The sequence below is a fragment of the Marmota monax genome, unplaced genomic scaffold (genome assembly GCF_021218885.2).
Source record: "Marmota monax isolate L192 unplaced genomic scaffold, Marmota_monax_Labrador192_F-V1.1 WCK01_AAM20220418_F8-fsc00127, whole genome shotgun sequence".
Classification (NCBI taxonomy): domain Eukaryota; kingdom Metazoa; phylum Chordata; class Mammalia; order Rodentia; family Sciuridae; genus Marmota; species Marmota monax.
In genome coordinates this window covers 2,857,473-2,877,967 of record NW_026692894.1, presented here as the reverse complement: position 1 = coordinate 2,877,967, position 20,495 = coordinate 2,857,473, and the positions used below count along the sequence as shown (strand labels likewise).

Genomic DNA, 20,495 nt, shown 5'->3' with positions numbered 1-20,495 from the left:
TGTTCCTGTTGGCTTTCGATTGGTATTCTATTTTATGTTGGGAGGATCCAACTGAGTGAAGGGGCGCTTTTCTTGGCTTAGTTCACATTATCAACGCTTTTATTTCCAATTGCAGCTAATCTCCCCGTTCATTACCTCTTTTGCTATTTATTGAGACTCAGTGTCTAGGGGATCCAGTTGGTATGAAGGATTTGCCACAAAAGAAACTTCACTGTGTGTTGCCTGGGCACTGATATTTGCCAAGCAAGGGGTCACCAGCCTCTCTCCATTTCATTATACACCATGAGGATGAGTCATGCCTGGAAAACGTAGTGACTGTGAATTGCAATTGTCCTCTACTGAAAAATCTCTCAGAAGAATTGGCTCTCATGCTCTTGTTCATTGAAGGGCGAACATCCTACCAATGCGCCAAAATCTTATTTCTGTGTCACAGACAGGCAGTACAACTGCCCCCAGACTGGGGGCCAGAGTTCCGTGCAGCAAAGTATTCAGGTAAAAAGGGAAGAAAAACCCTTCTATTAAGTGTCATGGAACGCACAAGCCATTCATTTTCCCCTTGTGCAATTTGAAATCAGTTCTTGTACTCTAAGGGAGTGGAGAGAATCAGGCGGCATTGTGGGTCACCAATAATCCAATCCCTACCTGGGGCATTAGAACCTGCTTGCTATGGCCTAGAGAGACTTTTGAATGGGGGGTGATTAATTCCAGGCCCTCTTCTGTGCATTTTGCCAACCAAGACATCAGAACACAGAAATCCATTAGACCACAGTCACCCCTGTGAGAAGGGGAGATGGGAGCCTGAGCTGGGGCCCTGCTTGCTGAGGGCTTTAGAAAAGTGAGACAAAGTAGAGTCAGGGAAGTGACTGAGTGCCCTCCCTAGCCAAGTCCCTCTGGCCTGTGTCTATTTCTAGGACTGGCCAACAGATGTCCACACAGGAGCAGCGTGGAAGGGGTCAGGGCTATTGGAAAAGCCTTCCTCCAGGGCACCCCTGATCACCTGGGAGCTTTATTTTGGTGTCTGCTGTTGGATCGCTGGCTATGCAGTTTTTATTATGAAGACATTTTCTCTTGGTTCCCTGCCTTAAGTAGCTATGAGTATATAATATCTAATAATTGAATAATCTCCATGAGGGCAAACAAAAGCACCAAGCCTGAGTAAAGAGTAGGATCTGTTTTGCACTTTCCTACCCCTGGCTATGAAATAGTCCCTTAATGATTGGTATCACAGTAACATTAAATAGATGTAAAATTTCTTTAAAATGTGGGCTGGTCTCCTGACTTTTCATTTGATTTAAAAAGCCTGATTTGCTGCTGGGAAAACCTCTTTGCAGAGTAAAGCTTGGTGAGTCTAATTAATTCCCTTGCAGGGCAGCCAGGGGCACAATGGGATCACTAGTGTTGCAGCTCTCCTGAGTGACCTCCATATATGCTTAAGCCCCAAGCATGTTTGTTGCCTGGGTTGTCAGAACCCTACCACTAGAGTTTGGTTGGCTCTGTATTGATCAGAAGCCTTGGTGAGACCATGACATGCTCATCCTGCCCACCCTCCTGACTCCCCACTGGAAATAGACCCAGACTCAGGTGTAAACCACATTCAGGCACCAGGCCTGTTGTAGTGTAAGAAAGACAAAGCATGTGTTTTTCTTATGTCAGTGATTCTTAAACTTGAACATATAAGAATCAAATGATAGTTTTTTTCCCCCAAAGTTTTGCATATTTATTATTGAATCAACCAAAACCAGTACTCCAGTACCCTCATAGCTAAAAAAAAAAAAAAAAAAAGACGAGATTTCCAGTTAAACATGCCCAACTGTCCCAACAGTGGTGACATTTTCAGATTGACCTGGTAAGATGATCGTGACTGTGATACAGAGTAATTGCATACGCCATTTCATGTGTAATTCCTTACAGATGCAGCTTGGTTCTTCTCCAGTGTCCCCTCTTGGGATTGTACCTGATTTTATGACCAGTTTTCATATGAATCCATTGGGGATTGGGCTAACTTTGCTTTTGTTTCTTTGCTAGGAATCGTTTGATCCTGAAGGTCTCATGAGAAGATGTGGCAAGGGACTGAATGAGGTGCACGCACCTCAATGGCTGAGAAAAGGTGAAGAGTTGGTAGACTTTTTAATCTGTAGAGTTTGAGGGATACTACCTCTGAGGTTCTGGATTTCAAGGTCTCCAAACACAGTCTAAGTCAGTGGTTTTCAGATCTGGCTGTTACTGGAATCCACTTTTTAAAAGGGATGCTCAGACCCCAAGTAATTAAATCTGAAGAGCTGGGAGTCCAGCCCAGGTTTTGGAAGGCCTTGAGAGCTCTGTGAAGCCAGGATTGTGAGCCATGTGTGAGCCAAGCATCCGCATGGGCATGGACACAACTGAGGGCTCTTAGAGGTCACGACTGGACGAGGCAGTTGTCATGTGGTTGACATGTTCATCTTCAGACAGACAAGGGAGGGGTCCGGCTCTGCGCTGTCTAGCTGGCCACATCACAGAGACATGGCTTACAGGTGGGATAGCACCGTGAGGTTTGTGAGGGCCTTGTGGCCATGCTCAGGTCTGTGCCTGTGCCCTTCTCCGCTCCTGGGAGAGAGCCCTCAGCTTTCACGAGATTCGTCCTCTCTCCCTCCCCGATTCCCTGGTTTTGTTAATTTACTCTTCCCTTCCTTTCAAGTCCACTGCTCGGCTCTGGCGCTATGATGAAGGATACGGCAGCCTGCGTTTCTGCATGCTGGGTGTATATTTGTGATTGACAGGAGCTGTGTTCCCACCCGGGGTGTGCTGCCAAGCTCGATTGCGCTGGCGTGTGACCATCTAGTCCACGTCCCAAGTGCTGCGTGCTAATCCACGGGTTTCCCAGGGTCTCACCCGTCTACAGCCTCAGTGAGGGGCACTCAGAGTGTGTCCACTCTTCTCGGCCACCAGCAATGTTGTTGTAAGCACCCTCACGTGTGTCCCCTTGGGAGCCAGAGGAGCATGTCTTGGAAGCTGTTGGGTCACAGGGTTACAGACTTTTTGACTGAGACTGCTGGACTGCTTTCCAGAATGACCGTACCCCTGTCACCACTACTGGAGTCCTGAAGCAATCCGATCTTTGTCCCTGCTCAAGAGTGACGGTCATCGGAACCGCGTTGGCCGGGCCCTGGGCCCCAGGGCTGTCTGCCTCTGCTTTTCCTCCTCTCTGCCTGCCTTCCACCCACTCCCTGTGGCGGCTGCCTGGGCTCCTCATCTCCATCCTCAGGCCTGTCACTCTACCAACTTCTTTGTCACAGAGAAAACAGAGGTCACTTACTTTCCTCCCTCCACTGCTAAGTGTACCAGCGTTGGCCTGGTCTTTTTTTTTTTTTTAATGTCTTTCTTTTTTTTTATTGGTTGTTCAAAACATTACAAAGCTCATGACATATCATCTTTCATACATTTGACTCAATTGGGTTATGAACTCCCATTTTTACCCCAAATACAAATTGCAGAATCACATCAGTTACACACTCACGTTTTTACACAATGGCATATTAGTGACTGTTGTATTCTGCTACCTTTCCTATCCCCTACTATCCCCCCTCCCTCCCCTCCCATCTTCCCTCTCTACCTCATCTGCTGTTGTTCAGTTCTCTCCCTTGTTTCCCCCCCCCCCTTTCCCCTCACATCCTCTTCTATGTAATTTTGTGTAACATTGAGGGTCTCCTACCATTTCCATATGCTTTCCCTTCTCTCTCCCTTTCTCTCCCCCCACTCGTCTCTCTTTAGTGTTAATCTTTTCATCATGCTCTTCCTCCCTGTTCTGTTCTTAGTTGCTCTCTTTATATCAAAGAAGACATTTGGCATTTGTTTTTAAAGGATTGGCTAGCTTCGCTTAGCATAATCTGTTCTAATGCCATCCATTTCCCTGCAAATTCTATGATTTTGTCATTTTTTAGTGCTGAGTAATACTCCATTGTGTATAGATGCCACATTTTTTTTTATCCATTCATCTATTGAAGGGCATCTAGGTTGGTTCCACAGTCTAGCTATTGTGAATTGTGCCGCTATGATCATTGATGTGGCAGTATCCCTATAGTGCGCTCTTTTAAGATCCTCAGGGAATAGTCCGAGAAGGGCGATAGCTGGGTCAAATGGTGGATCCATTCCCAGCTTTCCCAGGAATCTCCATACTGCTTTCCAAATTGGCTGCACCAATCTGCAGTCCCACCAGCAATGTACAAGTGTACCCTTTTCCCCACATCCTCGCCAACACTTATTGTTGTTTGACTTCATAATGGCTGCCAATCTTACTGGAGTGAGATGGTATCTTAGGGTGGTTTTGATTTGCATTTCTCTGACTGCTAGAGATGGTGAGCATTTTTTCATGTACTTGTTGATTGATTGTATGTCCTCCTCTGTGAAGTGTCTGTTCAGGTCCTTGGCCCATTTGTTGATTGGGTTATTTGTTATCTTATTGTTTAATTTTTTGAGTTCTTTGTATATTCTGGAAATTAGGGCTCTATCTGAAGTGTGAGGGGTAAAAATTTGTTCCCAGGATGTAGGCTCCCTATTTACCTCTCTTATTGTTTCTTTTGCTGAGAAAAAACTTTTTAGTTTGAGTAAGTCCCATTTGTTGATTCTAGTTATTAACTCTTGTGCCATGGGTGTCCTATTGAGGAATTTGGAGCCCGACCCCACCGACTGTAGATCGTAGCCAACTTTTTCTTCTATCAGACGGCGTGTCTCTGATTTGATATCAAGCTCCTTGATCCATTTTGAGTTAACTTTTGTGCATGGCGAGAGAAAGGGATTCAGTTTCATTTTGTTGCATATGGATTTCCAGTTTTCCCGGCACCATTTGTTGAAGATGCTATCCTTCCTCCATTGCATGCTTTTAGCCCCTTTATCAAATATAAGATAGTTGTAGTTTTGTGGATTGGTTTCTGAGTCCTCTATTCTGTACCATTGGTCCACCCGCCTGTTTTGGTACCAGTACCATGCTGTTTTTGTTACTATTGCTCTGTAGTATAGTTTGAAGTCTGGTATCGCTATACCGCCTGATTCACACTTCCTGCTTAGAGTTGTTTTTTTCTATCCTGGGTCTTTTATTTTTCCATATGAATTTCATGATTGCTTTCTCTATTTCTACAAGAAATGCCGTTGGGATTTTGATTGGCATCGCATTAAACCTGTAGAGAACTTTGGGTAATATCGCCATTTTGATGATGTTAGTTCTGCCTATCCATGAACAGGGTACATTTTTCCATCTTCTAAGATCTTCTTCTATCTCTCTCTTTAGGGTTCTGTAGTTTTCATTGTATAAATCTTTCACCTCTTTTGTAAGGTTGATTCCCAAGTATCTTATTTTCTTTGAGGATATTGTGAATGGAGTGGTTTTCCTCATTTCCATTTCAGAAGTTTTGTTGCTGATATACAGGAATGCCTTTGATTTATGCATGTTGATTTTATATCCTGCCACTTTGCTGAATTCATTTATTAACTCTAGCAGTTTCTTTGTAGACCCTTTTGGGTCTGTTAAATATATTATCATGTCATCTGCAAATAGCGATAATTTAAGTTCTTCTTTTCCTATTTTTATGCCTTTAATTTCTTTTGTCTGTCTAATTGCTCTGGCTAGTATTTCAAGAACTAAATTGAATAGAAGTGGTGATAGAGGGCAACCCTGTCTTGTTCCAGATTTTAGAGGGAATGCCTTCAGTTTTTCTCCATTTAGGATGATGCTAGCCTGAGGTTTAGCATATATAGTTTTTACCATGTTGAGGTAAGTTCCTGTTATCCCTAGTTTTTCTAGTGTTTTGAACATAAAGGGATGCTGTACTTTGTTGAATGCTTTTTCTGCATCTATCGAGATGATCATATGGTTCTTGTCTTTAAGTCTATTGATGTGGTGGATTACATTTATTGATTTCCGTATATTGAACCAGCCTTGCATCCCAGGGATGAATCCTACTTGATCATGGTGCACAATTTTTTTGATATGCTTTTGTATTCGATTCACCAGGATTTTATTGAGAATTTTTGCATCCAAGTTCATTAGAGATATTGGTCTGTGGTTTTCTTGCTTTGAAGTGTCTTTGTCTGGTTTCAGGATCAGGGTGATGTTGGCCTCATAGAATGAATTTGGAAGAGCTCCTTCTTTTTCTATTTCTTGAAATAGCTTGAAAAGTATTGGTATTAATTCTTCTTTGAAGGTTTTGTAAAACTCCGCTGTATACCCATCCGGTCCAGGGCTTTTTTTGGTTGGTAGTTTTTGATGGCTTCTTCTATTTCTTCCTTTGTTATTGGTCTGTTTAAATTGTGTGTGTCTTTCTGACTCAATCTGGGCAGATCGTATGACTTAAGAAATTTATCGATATCTTCATTATCTTCTATTTTATTGGAATATAGGGTTTCAAAATACTTTCTAATTATCTTCTGTATTTCTGTAGTGTCTGTTGTGATATTGCCTTTTTCATCCCGTATGTTAGTAATTTGAGTTCTCTCTCTTCTTCTCTTCGTTAGCATGGCTAAGGGCCTGTCGATCTTATTTATTTTTTCAAAGAACCAACTTTTAGTTTTTTCAATTTTTTCAGTGGTTTTTTTTTGTTTCAATTTCGTTGATTTCTGCTCTAATTTTAATTATTTCTTGTCTTCTACTACATTTGCTGTTGTTTTGCTTTTCCTTTTCTAGGTTTTTGAGGTGTAGTGTGAGTTCATTTATTTGTTGTTTTTTTCTTTTTTTGAGGAAAGAACTCCAAGAAATGAATTTCCCTCTTAAAACTGCTTTCATTGTGTCCCATAGATTCTGGTATGTTGTGTCTGTATTGTCATTTGTCTCTAAGAATTTTTTTATCTCCTCCTTTATGTCTTCTGTAACCCATTGATCATTCAGTAACATATTGTTCATTTTCCATGTGATGTAGGATTTTTCCTTCCTTCTTTTATCATTGATTTCCAGTTTCATTCCATTATGATCAGATATGGTGCATGGTATTATCTCCACGCCTTTATATTTACTAAGAGTTGCCCTATGGCATAATATATGGTCTATCTTTGAGTAGGATCCATGTGCTGCTGAGAAGAACGTGTATCCACTTGATGAAGGTTGATGTATTCTATATATGTCGGTTAAGTCTAGGTTATTGATTGTGCTATTGAGTTCTATAGTTTCTTTATTCAGCTTTTGTCTAGAGGATCTGTCTAATGGCGAGAGCGGTGTGTTGAAGTCACCCATAATTATTGTGTTGTGGTCTATTTGACTCTTGAACTTGAGGAGAGTATGTTTTATGAACGTTGCAGCACCATTGTTTGGTGCATACAAATTGATAATTGTTATGTCTTGTTGGTGGATGGTTCCTTTTAACAGTATATAGTGTCCTTCTTTATCCCTTTTGATTAACTTAGGTTTGAAGTTGATTTTATTCGATATGAGTATGGCCACTCCTGCTTGCTTCTGAGGGCCATATGAGTGGTATGATTTTTCCCAACCTTTTACCTTCAGCCTGTGTAAGTCTTTTCCTATCATATGAGTCTCCTGAAGGCAGCATATTGTTGGATTTGTTTTTTTGATCCAGGTTACTAGCCTATGTCTCTTGATTGGTGAGTTTAGGCCATTAACATTTAAGGTTACAATTGAAATATGATTTGTACTTCCAGTCATGTTTATTTATTTATTTATTTTAGTTTGGCTAGTTTTTACTTTTTGGTTATTTTCCTCTCCCTTTACTGAGATACCTCCCGCTGTTAGTTTTGGGCACTATTTTTCAATTCCTCTTCTTGTAGTATTTGGCTCAAAATGCTTTGTAGTGCTGGTGTTCTGGCTGCGAATTCTTTTAGCTTTTATTTATCGTGGAAGATTTTAATTTCATTGTCAAATCTGAAGCTTAATTTTGCTGGATACAGTATTCTTGGTTGGAATCCATTATTTTTCAGCGTTTGAAATACATTGTTCCAGGATCTTCTTGCTTTCAAAGTCTGTGATGAAAAATCAGTCGTTAACCTAATTGGTTTACCCCTGAATGTAATCTGCCTCCTTTCTCTCGTAGCTTTTAATATTCTCTCCTTGTTCTGTATGTTGGCTATCTTCATAATTATATGTCTTGGAGTTGGTCTATTACGGTTTTGAATGTTTGGGGTCCTGTAGGCTTCCAGGATTTGGCAATCCATTCCATCTTTTATCTCTGGGAAGTTTTCTAGAATTATTTCATTTAATAGGTTGTCCATTCCTTTGGTTTGATTCTCTATGCCTTCTTCTATCCCGATGACTCTCAAATTTGGTTTTTTTTATGACATCCCATATCTCTTGAATAGATTGCTCGTGGGATTTAAGCATCTTTTCTGTGTTGACTATATTCTTTTCAAGTTGATAAACTTTGTCTTCATTATCTGATGTTCTGACTTCTACTTGATCTAGTCTATTTGTAATATTCTCGTTTGAGTTTTTAATTTGGTTTATAGTTTCCTGCATTTCTAGGATTACTGTTTGATTTTTTTTTAAGATCTCTATCTCCTGGTAAAGCTCGTTCTTTGCCATTTGAATTTGTTTGTTTAATTCATTTTCAAAATATACTTTCATTGCTTGGACTTGCTGTCTCATGTCTTCTCTAATATTCCGTTCCATCTGAGTTAGGTATGCCTTGAGTTCTTTCCCTATCCATGTTTCTGATGCTTCTAGGTCCTCCTGTAGATTTAAGTTGTCCTGCATTGTTTGTAATCCTTTTTTCCCTTGTTTTTTCATGATGTTCACGTTACTTTCCAGCTCTATTTGATTGCTGTGTTTCTGCTGTCTTCTATAGATTTGTTTTGGTTTTGTATATCTCTGTTGTCTCTCCTTTGTGTTGGTAGACTATGCCTGCTAAAGTGGATTCTGCTGGGAAGGAATTCCGACGGCCGAGCTCCAGTGATGTCACCTCTCTGCTATGGCGGGCCCCAGGCTCCTTGCCGGGGTGTCCGAATGGGGGGGTGGGAATGGACTGTCTCTGGTTAGTTTCAGCTCCTGGTTGCCGGCAGGCGGGCGGACTCCAGCCACTCAGTTGCGCGGGCAGCTGGTGCGTGATCTGTCGCCGGCGAGCGGGCAGTCTCCAGCCGCCCAGTCGCGTGGGCAGCAGGTGGGCTGTCGCCGGCGGGCGGGCGATCTCTAGCCGCCCAGTCGTGCGGTCGGTTGCCGGCGGGCGGGCGGTCTCCAGCCGCCCAGTCGCACGGGCAGCGGGTGGGCTGTCGCCGGCGGGTGGGCGGACTCCAGCCGCCCAGTCGCACGGGCAGCCGGCGGGCGATTGGTCGCCGGCGGGCAGGCGTTCTCCAGCCGCCCAGTCACGCGGGTGGTGGGTGGGCTGTCGCCAGCGGGCGTGCGGTCTCCAGCCGCCCAGTCGCGAGGGCCTGGCCTCTAGTCCCCTGGTTTCTCCTGTTAGTCCTGGTTTCTCCTGCTAGACCAGATTTCCCCTGAGTGATGCCTCTCAGCAGTTCAAACTGTACTCTGGGCCTGCCGTTTGTTGAGTGTGGAGGGTGGCTATTGGGAACCCCGGCACTGTATTGTTTTGATTTTTTCTGCTTGCCCCTCCCCCAGCGCTGGCAAGACAGTTTTCATTTTCGCCATTGATGGGAGGGGGAGTTGGAGGTCAGGTGTCTCTAGCTTTCCCCGCGTCTTTATGCAGGCTCGCTCTGATAATCCCTCCCCCGGAAAGCCTAGGTGAGATTTTATGCGAATTCCCCGCTGTATGGGAGATGAGCTGAGTAACACGCACCTGTTTTACTGTTGCAATCTGTCGGAGAGTGGCGGTGGTTACTTCAGCTCTCCAAGATGGTGGCCGCTGGTTTCCTTGGTGGAGTTTCCGTTGTGGGGGATAGAACTGTACCGCTTCCTTCCCCGTCTGAAATCCTGTTGGCCTGGTCTTGACTGGTTTTCTCTTTCTGCTTCCTCTGAGGGCTGAGCCCCTGAGCTTAGGGTTCCCTTCCTACCTGTCTTCCAGAAGCCTTGCCGCCTTGGCGCCTCTCCTTGTGTCTTAACCTCTCTTTGTCACTGGCTTGCTTCAGTGGCCTAATCTTGGCCATTCCCCGCCATTCTGAAACCACCTTCACTTCTCCTTAAAGCTCCTCCACCCCTTTTCAAAAAAAAAAGTGTCTTTCATTCAGTATAAAACTTTTGAATGCATTCTCTTTTTCGATGCTAGGGATGAAACCCAAGGCTTCAGGTGGTGGCACAAGTGCTCTGCCGCTGAGCTGCACCCTGGCCCAGGAATGCACGGGTCCCTCAATTTCTTCTCAACCTGCTCCTTCAACCCAGCCCTCCTCTTGGTGGTCGTCTAGATGCCAAGATTCGTCCCGCCTCCTGCCATCTGACTCCACTGACAATACGCTCCTTCACGACTTTCTCCTGGTTCTCTCTTCTCTCTGCTTCTTCTTAGGCCTCCTTTCCCTCTACCCTTCATTTAAAGCTTTCCCCGCTACTGGGTACTCAAACTGCCACAAGTTCTCCCCTACTTCTCAGACTTCCTTGAATTGTCACTGAGAAGCAGATGCCTCTCAAACCTGGATCTCTTTTTAATTCAACAAATCTGGTTGAAAATGTACTGTGTGCTGAGATCCAGAGCTGCATGTGATCTATAAAAGTTCTCAGTCTGGAGCTCGGTCTTCTGAGCAGTCTAGATGTGTCTAACTCACAGACTAGCTTCAGCAAATTATGTATCTATAAAGTTTTTCTACTGGGGTCCAGAATCTTCGCTGTCTGCTCCAACTGTGGTCTAAAGAATGTACCAAAGGCCCTGAGTCATGAGATGTGCATCCATTTCCTATGACTAAGAAGTACAGGACAGCCATCAGCAACACCTGGGGTTCTAAGCATATAGCTTGGATCATTGATCTTTTTTCCCCTGCCTTTGGAACAGGCATTGATAAAGTCTAAATTAATAAGTATTAATGTATGGCATGAGAATTGTATATAGAGTTAATGCTGTTGGCAACTGCCCCCGTCCTAAGAGTTGCTCACCCTGACGTGACTGGCTTGACGAGGCTCACACATGCAAAGGACAATCATGCCAGGTTGGACATGATTCACTGCCCATCTCCATGAACACTGTGCCTTTCTTACAGAAGTTACCTTGGGTGGATTAGGAAGGACAGAGCAGCAAATTTTGCAGGCTGGCCTGGCCCGCCTCCCGGGGCCAGCTGCTCTCTGAGACAGCCTTACCTTTGTTTCAGAATCTGTTTGTTGTCATCGATGGTAACGCTGTCAGCATGGTCCCTCTTGAAGATTTCAAAAGCCTCCTGGCGTCCTAATGACATTTCCTCTCTCATCCCTGTTAGGAGACACAGGCAAATGGCCTCAGTCACAGCATCAGGATCCGATTAATTTCATTGTCACTTTAGTCAGACCGCAAAGCCAGCCCTGGCTCCAAGAGGCCCATGGCAGAAAGGCTCTGACCAGACAGGTGGCCCCAGGCTATTCCAGCTGGCTGCTGACCCACTGAGGAGGCCCTTCCAGCCACAGGACACGTACTGCACCCTGCAGGGCTGTGCCTGCATGTCCATGTGACTTACGGGGGATGGGGTTTGGAATGTCTGATCAGAGGAAATGAAAACCAGAGCACCAAACCCTGGACCACAGGACATCTGCAAATGCACTTTCTGCCATCTCTCAGGGCCACATGGCTCCTGGGTTCCTGTCATGCCCCACTCTGGCTTTCTGTTAAATTTCACCCTGAATTTCCAGGCATTTAGTGATAGGAATTATAATACAGACTGGGAGATACAGAATCTAGAAATTTCTGACTTAGTTTCCACATAATGATCCATGCTTGCTTTCTGTGGCTGGTGAGGGACCTAGGAGCTCCCCGGAGTCAACTTCTGTGTCACAAGACCATGGCAGGAGTCCCTAGCTGATGTCTCAGCATTTCAATGTCTGGCCTGCCATTGCCACGACAGGCCAAGCCCACTGTGAGGCCCTGCCCAGGGCTCAAAATACAGAGCCTCGAGTCAGAAACCAGGTGGCACCCCCGCACCAGGACCTTTTCATCCCAGTCTCCCAAGGCAAGGGACAGTGCAGGTGCGAGTCTGAGACGCCCCCTCAGTGACAGATACCATCACAACTGGGTTTTGAATGAGTTATTTATTATTATTATTATTATTATTATTATTATTATTATTATTATTATTATATTTTGGTACCATGGACTGAACACAGGGTGCTGAACCCCTGAGCCACATCCCCAGCCCCCTTTTAAAATGTTCTATTTGGAGACAGGGTCTCACTAAGTTGCTTAGGGCCTTGCTAAGTTGCTGAGGCTGGCTTTGAGCTCGTGATCCTCCTGCCTCAGCCTCAATCCCACTGGGATTACGGGCGTGCACCACTGTGCCCAGCTCAGAGACTTTTAAAAATGCTTCAGCCCTTGGTTCTTGTGCCCGGAAGTCCTTTTCCCCTGTTTCCACCTGCAGCTCTGCTTATCTTCAAAGCCCTGGCTGAGGCTGCCACCTCCACAAAGCTGTCCCCAAACCCAGGCAAAACAAATCCTCCCTGTACTCTGTCCTATCCAGGCACCTGTCGCAGGTACAGTCGGGTGGACATCATCCTTCATGACAATCCTTTCTGGGGAAATGCAAGTTTCTCAGAGGTAGAGTCATATTTTTATGTGAATCTCTGGTGTCTCGATGGATGGCTGGCACTGAGAAGGTGCCCAACATATGTCTCCTGGATGATCTGGTAGGAGCCAAGTGGGCAGGATATGAGCCTTGCTGTAATTGCCACAGGAACACGGTCCAGGGCCATGAGGCTTTGAGGCCTAGGTTTCCAGAGACTCACTCATCTGGGCCACATACAGCATCTTTTGCCTGGAAAAACCCATCTCCCAGGCTCATCGAGGAACTGGACCAGCTCATCTGACACCAATTTAATCATTACTGTGGTAAAAATAGCACTAGGAAGAATGTCTGAATGGTGAGGTACACAACAACACTCCACCCTTTTCCAATCAGAAGCAAATGGGCATGGCTCATTTCTGTCTCCACATCTGTCCCGCACACTCCAGAATCCGGTGGAGCTGGGAATTGGTTGGTGTGAGACTCTGAGGATGGGCTCTGAGCACGAGAGATGTCAACACCCGGCACTTTTCACCAGCAGAGCCCACGGGAGTCGAGGGATTCATTCCCCACTTCTCCCCTGGCCCTGGCCCGTGTCCAGTGGTAACAATGGGTGCTTTTACTGCACAATAGAATCAGAGGGCGTGTGTGCATCTGGGAGAGTCGGAAAGACGAAAGCTCCACATGTACCACAGTGGAGGTTTGGGATCCCCAAAAGTGCACCTAGGGATCCCCAAATTGCCTCCCATAGAGGGGTTAAGAGAAGGCTTCTACCAACCAGGTAGTGGCAGTGGTGGGGCAGGGCGTGGAGGATGGATCATAAAGTGGCCATGAAGGAGAAGGGCTCGTGGCCTTTTCTCTTCTGTGCTCTGCTTTCTTGTGGAGCTGACGGTGTGGATGGGCAGCTGGGTGGGGAAAGAGCCCACTCAGGTTTCCCAGCGCTCATGGTACCACAATGGAAGTCAGTCCTGGGAGAACTTGCAATCAACTGAATCGTCCCTGGTCTGCCCTGAGTGGACGGTGGGAGCGGAAGGCATATGGAGTGTGCAGAGGAGGTAAGCTCAGGAAGATCGCTTGCAATTATTTTTAAAAATAATCTTAAAAGTTCTAAGAAATCTGGAGCCAGCAGCGTAACATCTTATATATGAATCATCAATTACCAAAGATTCAAAATTTAGTAAAGTACACATGTGGGAAAGTTGCATTGGGAATTACTTAGGGACCCTGCTGATGACCAGGAAGATGGCATTAGCTTTCCTCCCACCATAGAGAAGTATTCTGCAAGTAGGGTTTCCTGACTGTGGTGATCACAGGTGAACTGTGATGATGGTATGATGGCCTTAATCCTGGCAGCTGGCTCCCTAGGTGCCTGCCCAGGGAGGCCATGGGGAGAGGCTGATCTTGTCCTAGTCTGAGGGGAAAGAGGCAAAGCAAGGCCGAGATTCCTACAGAGCCTTCAGGGAAGGCTACCATAAGGAGCATGAGACTGGGGTCCACAGAGAGAGGCCCATGGGAAGGACCCCAAAGGAGCTGAAGTGTGCGGGCTGGGTCTCCGTCTCAGCCTTCTCCTGTCCATCCCCTTCTGCCCATTTAGAGTCCACATTTGACTTTTTTTTTCCCCATTGTACTAATACATCAGATCTCAGTCCAATTTGGGGTCACTCACAACATTAATGAACGACTGTTTCCCCAACTTTTCATTTATTAGAGCGATGTCTCAACTTCTTTTTCCTATGAGGATTTAGAAAGCAGGCTCTTTCTCCTGTGACAAGCTCTTGTCCTGAAGCACACACTGTATGTGTTAGGAGCAAGAGTGTTTGAAAGCTCACCTTGCTAATGAGACAATCATCTATTTATTTATTCCTTCAAGATGTGTTTATTTATCTTAGGCGCTGTGCTAGGCATGTGACAGAGATGCAAAACCCAAGAAGGCAATTAAAGCTTTGATCTTTGTGTTTAAAGAGTTCAAAGTCTAGTCAGAGAGAAAGGAAAGTGAACAAATAATCACACTGCTGTGAGCTGCAGGGAGCTGTGACCAGCACCAGGAGACAGGGAGGAAGAGGGGCAGGAGACCGCTAGAGGAGGGGGCATGTGACTTCATGTGAAGGGATTCTGAAGATGGTGCACCATTTGCCAGGTGGGGATGAAGAACAGTGGAGGGGGCAGAGGGGTGTGAATTAAAAGGGCAACCTGACCAATACGGGTGGTTCTGCCCTCCATGGGAATGACATTTGCATGGTTATAGAAAAGGAGGGGAGGTGAAGTTTGCCCAGCTTTTAGAGGCAATTAGTTCTGCTCGTCAATAGATTTTTCCAGGGAAAGTAGGTCTGATGGAAAGGGCAAGGTGGGTGGCATCCAAAATGGCCTGCTAGTAGATTCACCCATGAGATCAGGCTCGAATTAGTGCCTATTTTGCCCAAAGCTTTATATTTTTTTTTCACAGTATTACAGAAAACCAGAACCCTGAATTCTGTTGACTATTTACATAGTGTATTTGATATGTTAATAAGTTCTGTTAATTATTTATAGAATTTGTGAGCTCCTAGGGGCAAGGATTCTTGTCAGTTTTGTTTGTAGCAGTATTTCTAGCACTTGACCAGTCCCTGGTACCATGGAGGAACTCAACTGTCTTCTATTGATCCTAGGGCCTTGCACATGCTAGACAAGTGCTCTGTTACTGAGCTACATCCTAAGCCTTTTCGTAAATGAATTATTTTGAGACAGAATCTTGAAAGTTGCCTAGGCTGGACTCAAACTAGTGATCCTCCTGCCTCAGCATCCCAAGAAGCTGACATTACAAGTCTGTGCCACCATGCTTGGCACAATTAGATGTCTTTTGAATGAATGAGTGGGCAAATGTCTTCCCTTTTGTTAGACTATGTTGCTACTGGGGAAGTGAAACAGGCCGGCACTGCCCTCTACCACCATGCTCCTGGGGGGGTTCATCCCCTCTGTGATGTGTCTTAGAAAATTCCCCATTAGGGGTTATTGCGCTTAACAGCCCACTATTAGAGATGAATTCCAACTCCAAGAAGCTTTTATAAAAATGCAACAAGCCTTGAAGGTATCACTATTTTAGGGTGAGCAAAGAAAAATTCTACAATTTGTTCACCACTAGCTAACAGGTCCTACAAAGACAGACATGCTACTTTCTTCCCAAATTGGTCTGTCAGAATCGGCTCCTCATCAAGGTGAAGGGTCTCAGAGTGCTGACCTGCTGTGCTCATTTCTAGCTCCTGTTTGTGTTTAGTGAATTTCAGCCATAGGTCCCAGCCCTGAATCCCAGAAAGTATGGATGATGACGAGGGCCTCTCTGGCTTGCTGAGCTGCAGGGCCACGTGGGTAAACCTACAGGAGATGCCCCAAACACAGCACTGCATTTCCAGGTTTATGGGCTGATGGAAAAATATTTATAAGACCCAAAGGCATAAACTCTTCTGGATTTTGATAACTGATTAAAGAGCACTTTGGTAGAAATGGCAGTCAACAGTTTTTAAAAACTAGCTTTGGAGTTGGATTTCTGAAAATATCAGGCATCCAAATTCACATGTGTTGGCCTCTTATGTTTTAATTCTCTCTCTCTCTCTCTCTCTCTCTCTCTCTCTGTGTGTGTGTGTGTGTATAGTAATGTATATATTTTATTTATTTATTTTTTAATTTGGTACCGGGGTTGAACTCAGGGGCACTCTACCACTGAGCAAATCCCCAGCCCTATTTTGTATTTTATTTAGAGACAGGTCTCATTGAGTTGCTTAATGCCTTGCTTTTGCTGAGGCTGGCTTTGAACTCTTGATCCTCCTGCCTCAGCCTCCCGAGCTGCTGGGATTACAGGCGTGTGCCACCCTGCTGGCCTTAATGCTCTTTTTTTTTGTCATCCTAAAATCCACTTCCTTATTTTGATAAAGAATATAATTCAGCACTTTGGAAGCCCTCCCCACCCCTAGCACAGGGTCCCATGGAAACCGAATGGCGAGGACAAACAGGGACAGGGGAGTTTGAGCCACAGCCTGGGCCTGCTGTCCGATTGCCTTTAGCCTGGAGCACGTGGGCCACAGCTTATTTTCCTGGCTGCTCCCAAACACCCAACTGCTGGTGAAGCTATTGCTTAAAAATCGACAAAAGTCAAATGATGGAGGGTTGTGTTATTCATGCTGAAAATGATTTCCTACTCAGAGCCAAAAATATATTTTCTTTGGGAGACATTTATTCATGCAAGACTTCAGTTTTCTCTGACTAAAGAAGAGGGGAGAAAAGAAGACCAAGAGGGAGTGATGAAAAGTGAGGGGGTGGCTTCCAAAGGGAGGAGGATTCAGAACACACAGTTTGAGTCTAAATGTACAGCGAGGCTCAGGGCTGGGTGGGGGACATCTGGTGCTCAGGCAGGAAGGAAGCTGGACTGGGAGGGATGATTATCTACGGCTTGATGGCTGAGACTTTTGAAATGGAAGGTAAGGGATGGCTGTGATGGAGAGAGAGGACGGACACACCTGCGAGGCTGCGAAGGGACAGGCGAGGGGCTATGTGTTTGCATGTATTTGATATAAGGCTCTGTAGACGTGGAAATCTCTCAGGGGTGGACTTGGATGTGACACACAAACATATTCTCCCACAAATAATTAGAAAAGGACTCCAACCTGTGTGTGCTGAGTTAGAATAAATGGGCCAATGGAAGGAGGAGGAAGGATTTAGATGAGAGGCGTCGCAGAGCCAGGGGCAGGACCATCTGTCAAGGTGGAACGTGAAACATAAAAAGACCAGAGGTCAGATCTCTTGGACTGACCGAGGAGACTCATCTAACCTACTTCCTGCTTTTGAGTACCAGGAGAGTTATGAGGATCAGAGGAAAGCTCAGAGATCCAACACCCTTGAGAAGGGTGCCTGTGACAGATGTCCCCAAGGCCACAAAGAGGAAATGATCGCTACAGCTAGTATGGAGAGCAAAGGACCCACTGATGCTGGATGACTGAATGCATGGGAGGGGGAGGAGGGCTGACCCATCTCCCAGGAAGATTAGCAGGGACTTCGGAGATGCTGCCTTTACCTTCCTGTCCCTTCTGTGGGGAGGGTGCTGTCGCTTAGGAAGGAGGAGTCTTTTGGAAGGCACATGAAAGGCAGGGCTAGCTCTCTGCAGGCTGGGCCACCATTTTCCCCCCTCACACCCGTGCAAGACTCTGCTCACCCCTGGCAGCATTCTTGGCTGGGGAAGCTAATTACAGCATTAGCGTTCCCGCAGCGCTCTTCGGGCAGCCTCCACAGTCAATCATCCCGAGCACAGAAGCTCTTCCTTTAATAGATGGCTTCCAGATTACCAACCAATTAAATGACAACTGCCATTTAATAATGGTCACTACTGTCACTTTGATCATTCCTGGGCTGCCTGTTCCATCACCTCAGGAGCTGACATGCACTGACATGCAGACGGCCCCCTGCCCAGCACGTCATCGCCCCAGAGTGCCTGGATCACTCAGAGGACCCACCGAGTGGATGCTGAGGAGTCCTGCGCCAATTTCCTCCAGCACCAGGGTGATGGGGGTCACCGCAGTGAGCAGTGCCAGTGGCCATGGTTCTGTTTACTTGAAAGGGCCAGCTACAATTTAAAGGGCTGTTGGGTGGGTCCAGCAGGATATGGAATCTGAGGATGAGGAGAAGAAAAAAAAAAACCACTTAGCCACGGCCAAAGTGGCTGCAGATGTGGAGACCAGAGATCAGATCTTTTGGAGTGACCAGGGACACTCATCTAACCTACTTCCTGCTTTTGACTGACAACTTTTGGAATGGACTAGTGCCCCACGACCTCGGGGTGAAAGGCCTATGCTCGACCCAAGCGATATCACCTGGGCTGGAGTCCTTGGACTATGACTTGTGTTGGAGTTTCCTCGGTTGCCACATGAAAGATGTCAAAGGAAAACCTTTAATTAGAAGATTCTTAGGGCTGGCTTGGACCAGGCCGGAGCAGGGCGGGCTTGGCAGGGGCTCTAGGGAGGAGAGCAAAAGGAAAATCTGAAGTGGAAAGCCACATAAACCTTAGGAGACCCACCCAATGGTGGCACCACATCTAAATAAATCAGATGGGCTCCTGACTCCCGGTGCCAGAAATCACACATCCCACCAGCAGCCCACACAGGCCCTGAGGTACAGACCTCGAGGACTGGGTGGGGCTAAAGGGGCAGAGCTCAGGGTGGGCTGTGTTTCCCTTTTGTCTTGGTGACTGTCTGATTCACCCTCCTGCTGCTGGGACTCTGCGTTGGGTCTTCCCCTGGGCAGGTGAAGAAAGACCCAGCATGGCATCGGAGTGGACACTCTTCTAAGCAGTGGTCCTCAAGGCTTTCTGCAAAAAAATGCTCATTTTTCCTAGCCTAGCCCCTCTGGGGTCTTTATTTTATGAGCGTTCTCATTCAGGACCAAGTGCCCGTGTGGGCTGCCTGGAGAAGCCCGTGGGTAGGTGCAGCCTATCCACGGGGTTGGAAAGCAGCCTGGGTCATGTTGGCACTTCTGGGTTTTGGAGTTAACTCAGGAATCTGGAGGCCAGCAACGTTTCCATTAAATGAGACAGCACGCTGTGGCTCCTGCTGCCAGGCTAAACTGGATGCCTCCTGTCTGTTCTATTGATTTTAGCCCATGGATGTGGCAGCCCTGAAGAGCCTTGGTGTCTGATTCCATGCCCAAGATTTGGACCAAGCCTGGGAATTTGGGTGGCAGGATGTGTGTGTCCTGACTTCTCGTGGGGAGCAGGGCAGGTGACTGACAGACCCACGGAAGAGAAAGGCTGGATTCCTCTTCAGTTAGAAAGAGGCTGCAAATTCTGCAGAACCTGAAACACACAGGGTTCCCTGAAGCTAAGCTGTCTTGGGCTGCTTCCAAAGGACTAGGTAACAGGGTCCTGCCAGCTGGCTGCCCCCTGGTGAGTCTAGTTGTCGTGTCAGCCTGTGCTTTGGAGACAGTGACTGAAGTGTTGCGGACATGCCCTGTTCTCCAGAAATGAGGCACTTCCTATCTATGCCTCATGAGGAAGAGTTCCACTCTAGTCTCAAATTTATCTTCATATATTTTGAAAAAGAGAATTAGAGAACTACCTTCTAGCTCAGTAGCAAAACTGCCTGAAATGTGTGTGGCTTTAAGTACAATTCTGTTTCCATAGCTTGGAAGTAAGTATAAGGCAAGACAAAGTTTAAATATGCTACTGTTTTTAAGTCGTTTTGGGGTATATATACACAATGGAATATTACTCAGTCATAAAGAAGAATGAACCGATGGCATTTGCCAGTAAATGGGTGGAACTGGAGACTATCATGCTGAGTGAAATAAGCCAATCCCCCAAACCAAAGGCTGAATATTCTTTTTGATATGCAGATGCTAACTCACAATAAGTAGCGGGGAGTGGGGTGGGTGGAGGAAAGAAGAGAAGTTCACTGGATTAGACAAAGAGGAATGAAGGGAAGGGAGGGACATGGGAATAGGAAAGATGGTAGAATGAATCGGATAGAACTTTTCCTATGTTTGTATATGAATACACAACCAGTGTAACTCCACATCATGTACAACTACAAGGATGGGATCCTAATTAAACAAGTTATACTCCATGTATGTACAATATGTCAAAATATGCTCTATTGTCATGTATATCTAAAGAGAAAAAATAAAATAGATGAATAAAAATATGCTACTGTTTTTTTTGGGAAAAAGATGGGGAAATTGTGTGTGTGTGTTTGTGTGTGTGTGTGCGTGCGCCTTCTACACACAATAGGGATTATTCCCTATTTCATAAACATTAACTTGATTTCCACGACTCCATTGGTGTTGGTGGCTAAGCTTATCAAGAACTCGACATGGGCTAGAGGCATTATATATGCTCTCTCATTTCTTACCATGACCCTGTCAATCAGATAGTAGTTGAAGCTGAAAGAGTTTAAAAGTGACTCTGAGTCAACAGTTGGTAAGTGGCAAAGCCATAACTTCGTCTTAAGTTT

The 20,495-nt window shown here is 45.7% G+C and overlaps 1 protein-coding gene and 1 pseudogene across 3 annotated transcripts in view; both read right to left on the bottom strand.

The window, feature by feature from the left end:
- Kif6 (kinesin family member 6) overlaps positions 1-20,495 on the bottom strand; it is a 410,513-nt gene that overhangs the window by 101,368 nt on the left and 288,650 nt on the right. For all 3 annotated transcript variants that reach the window (XM_046450779.2, XM_046450780.2, XM_058581414.1), the window contains one exon: positions 11,144-11,252. In XM_046450779.2, the coding sequence (XP_046306735.1) occupies positions 11,144-11,252 (109 nt within the window). The remainder of the gene's footprint in view (positions 1-11,143; positions 11,253-20,495) is intronic.
- Positions 1,906-10,008, bottom strand: LOC124096671 (large ribosomal subunit protein eL39-like; annotated as a pseudogene).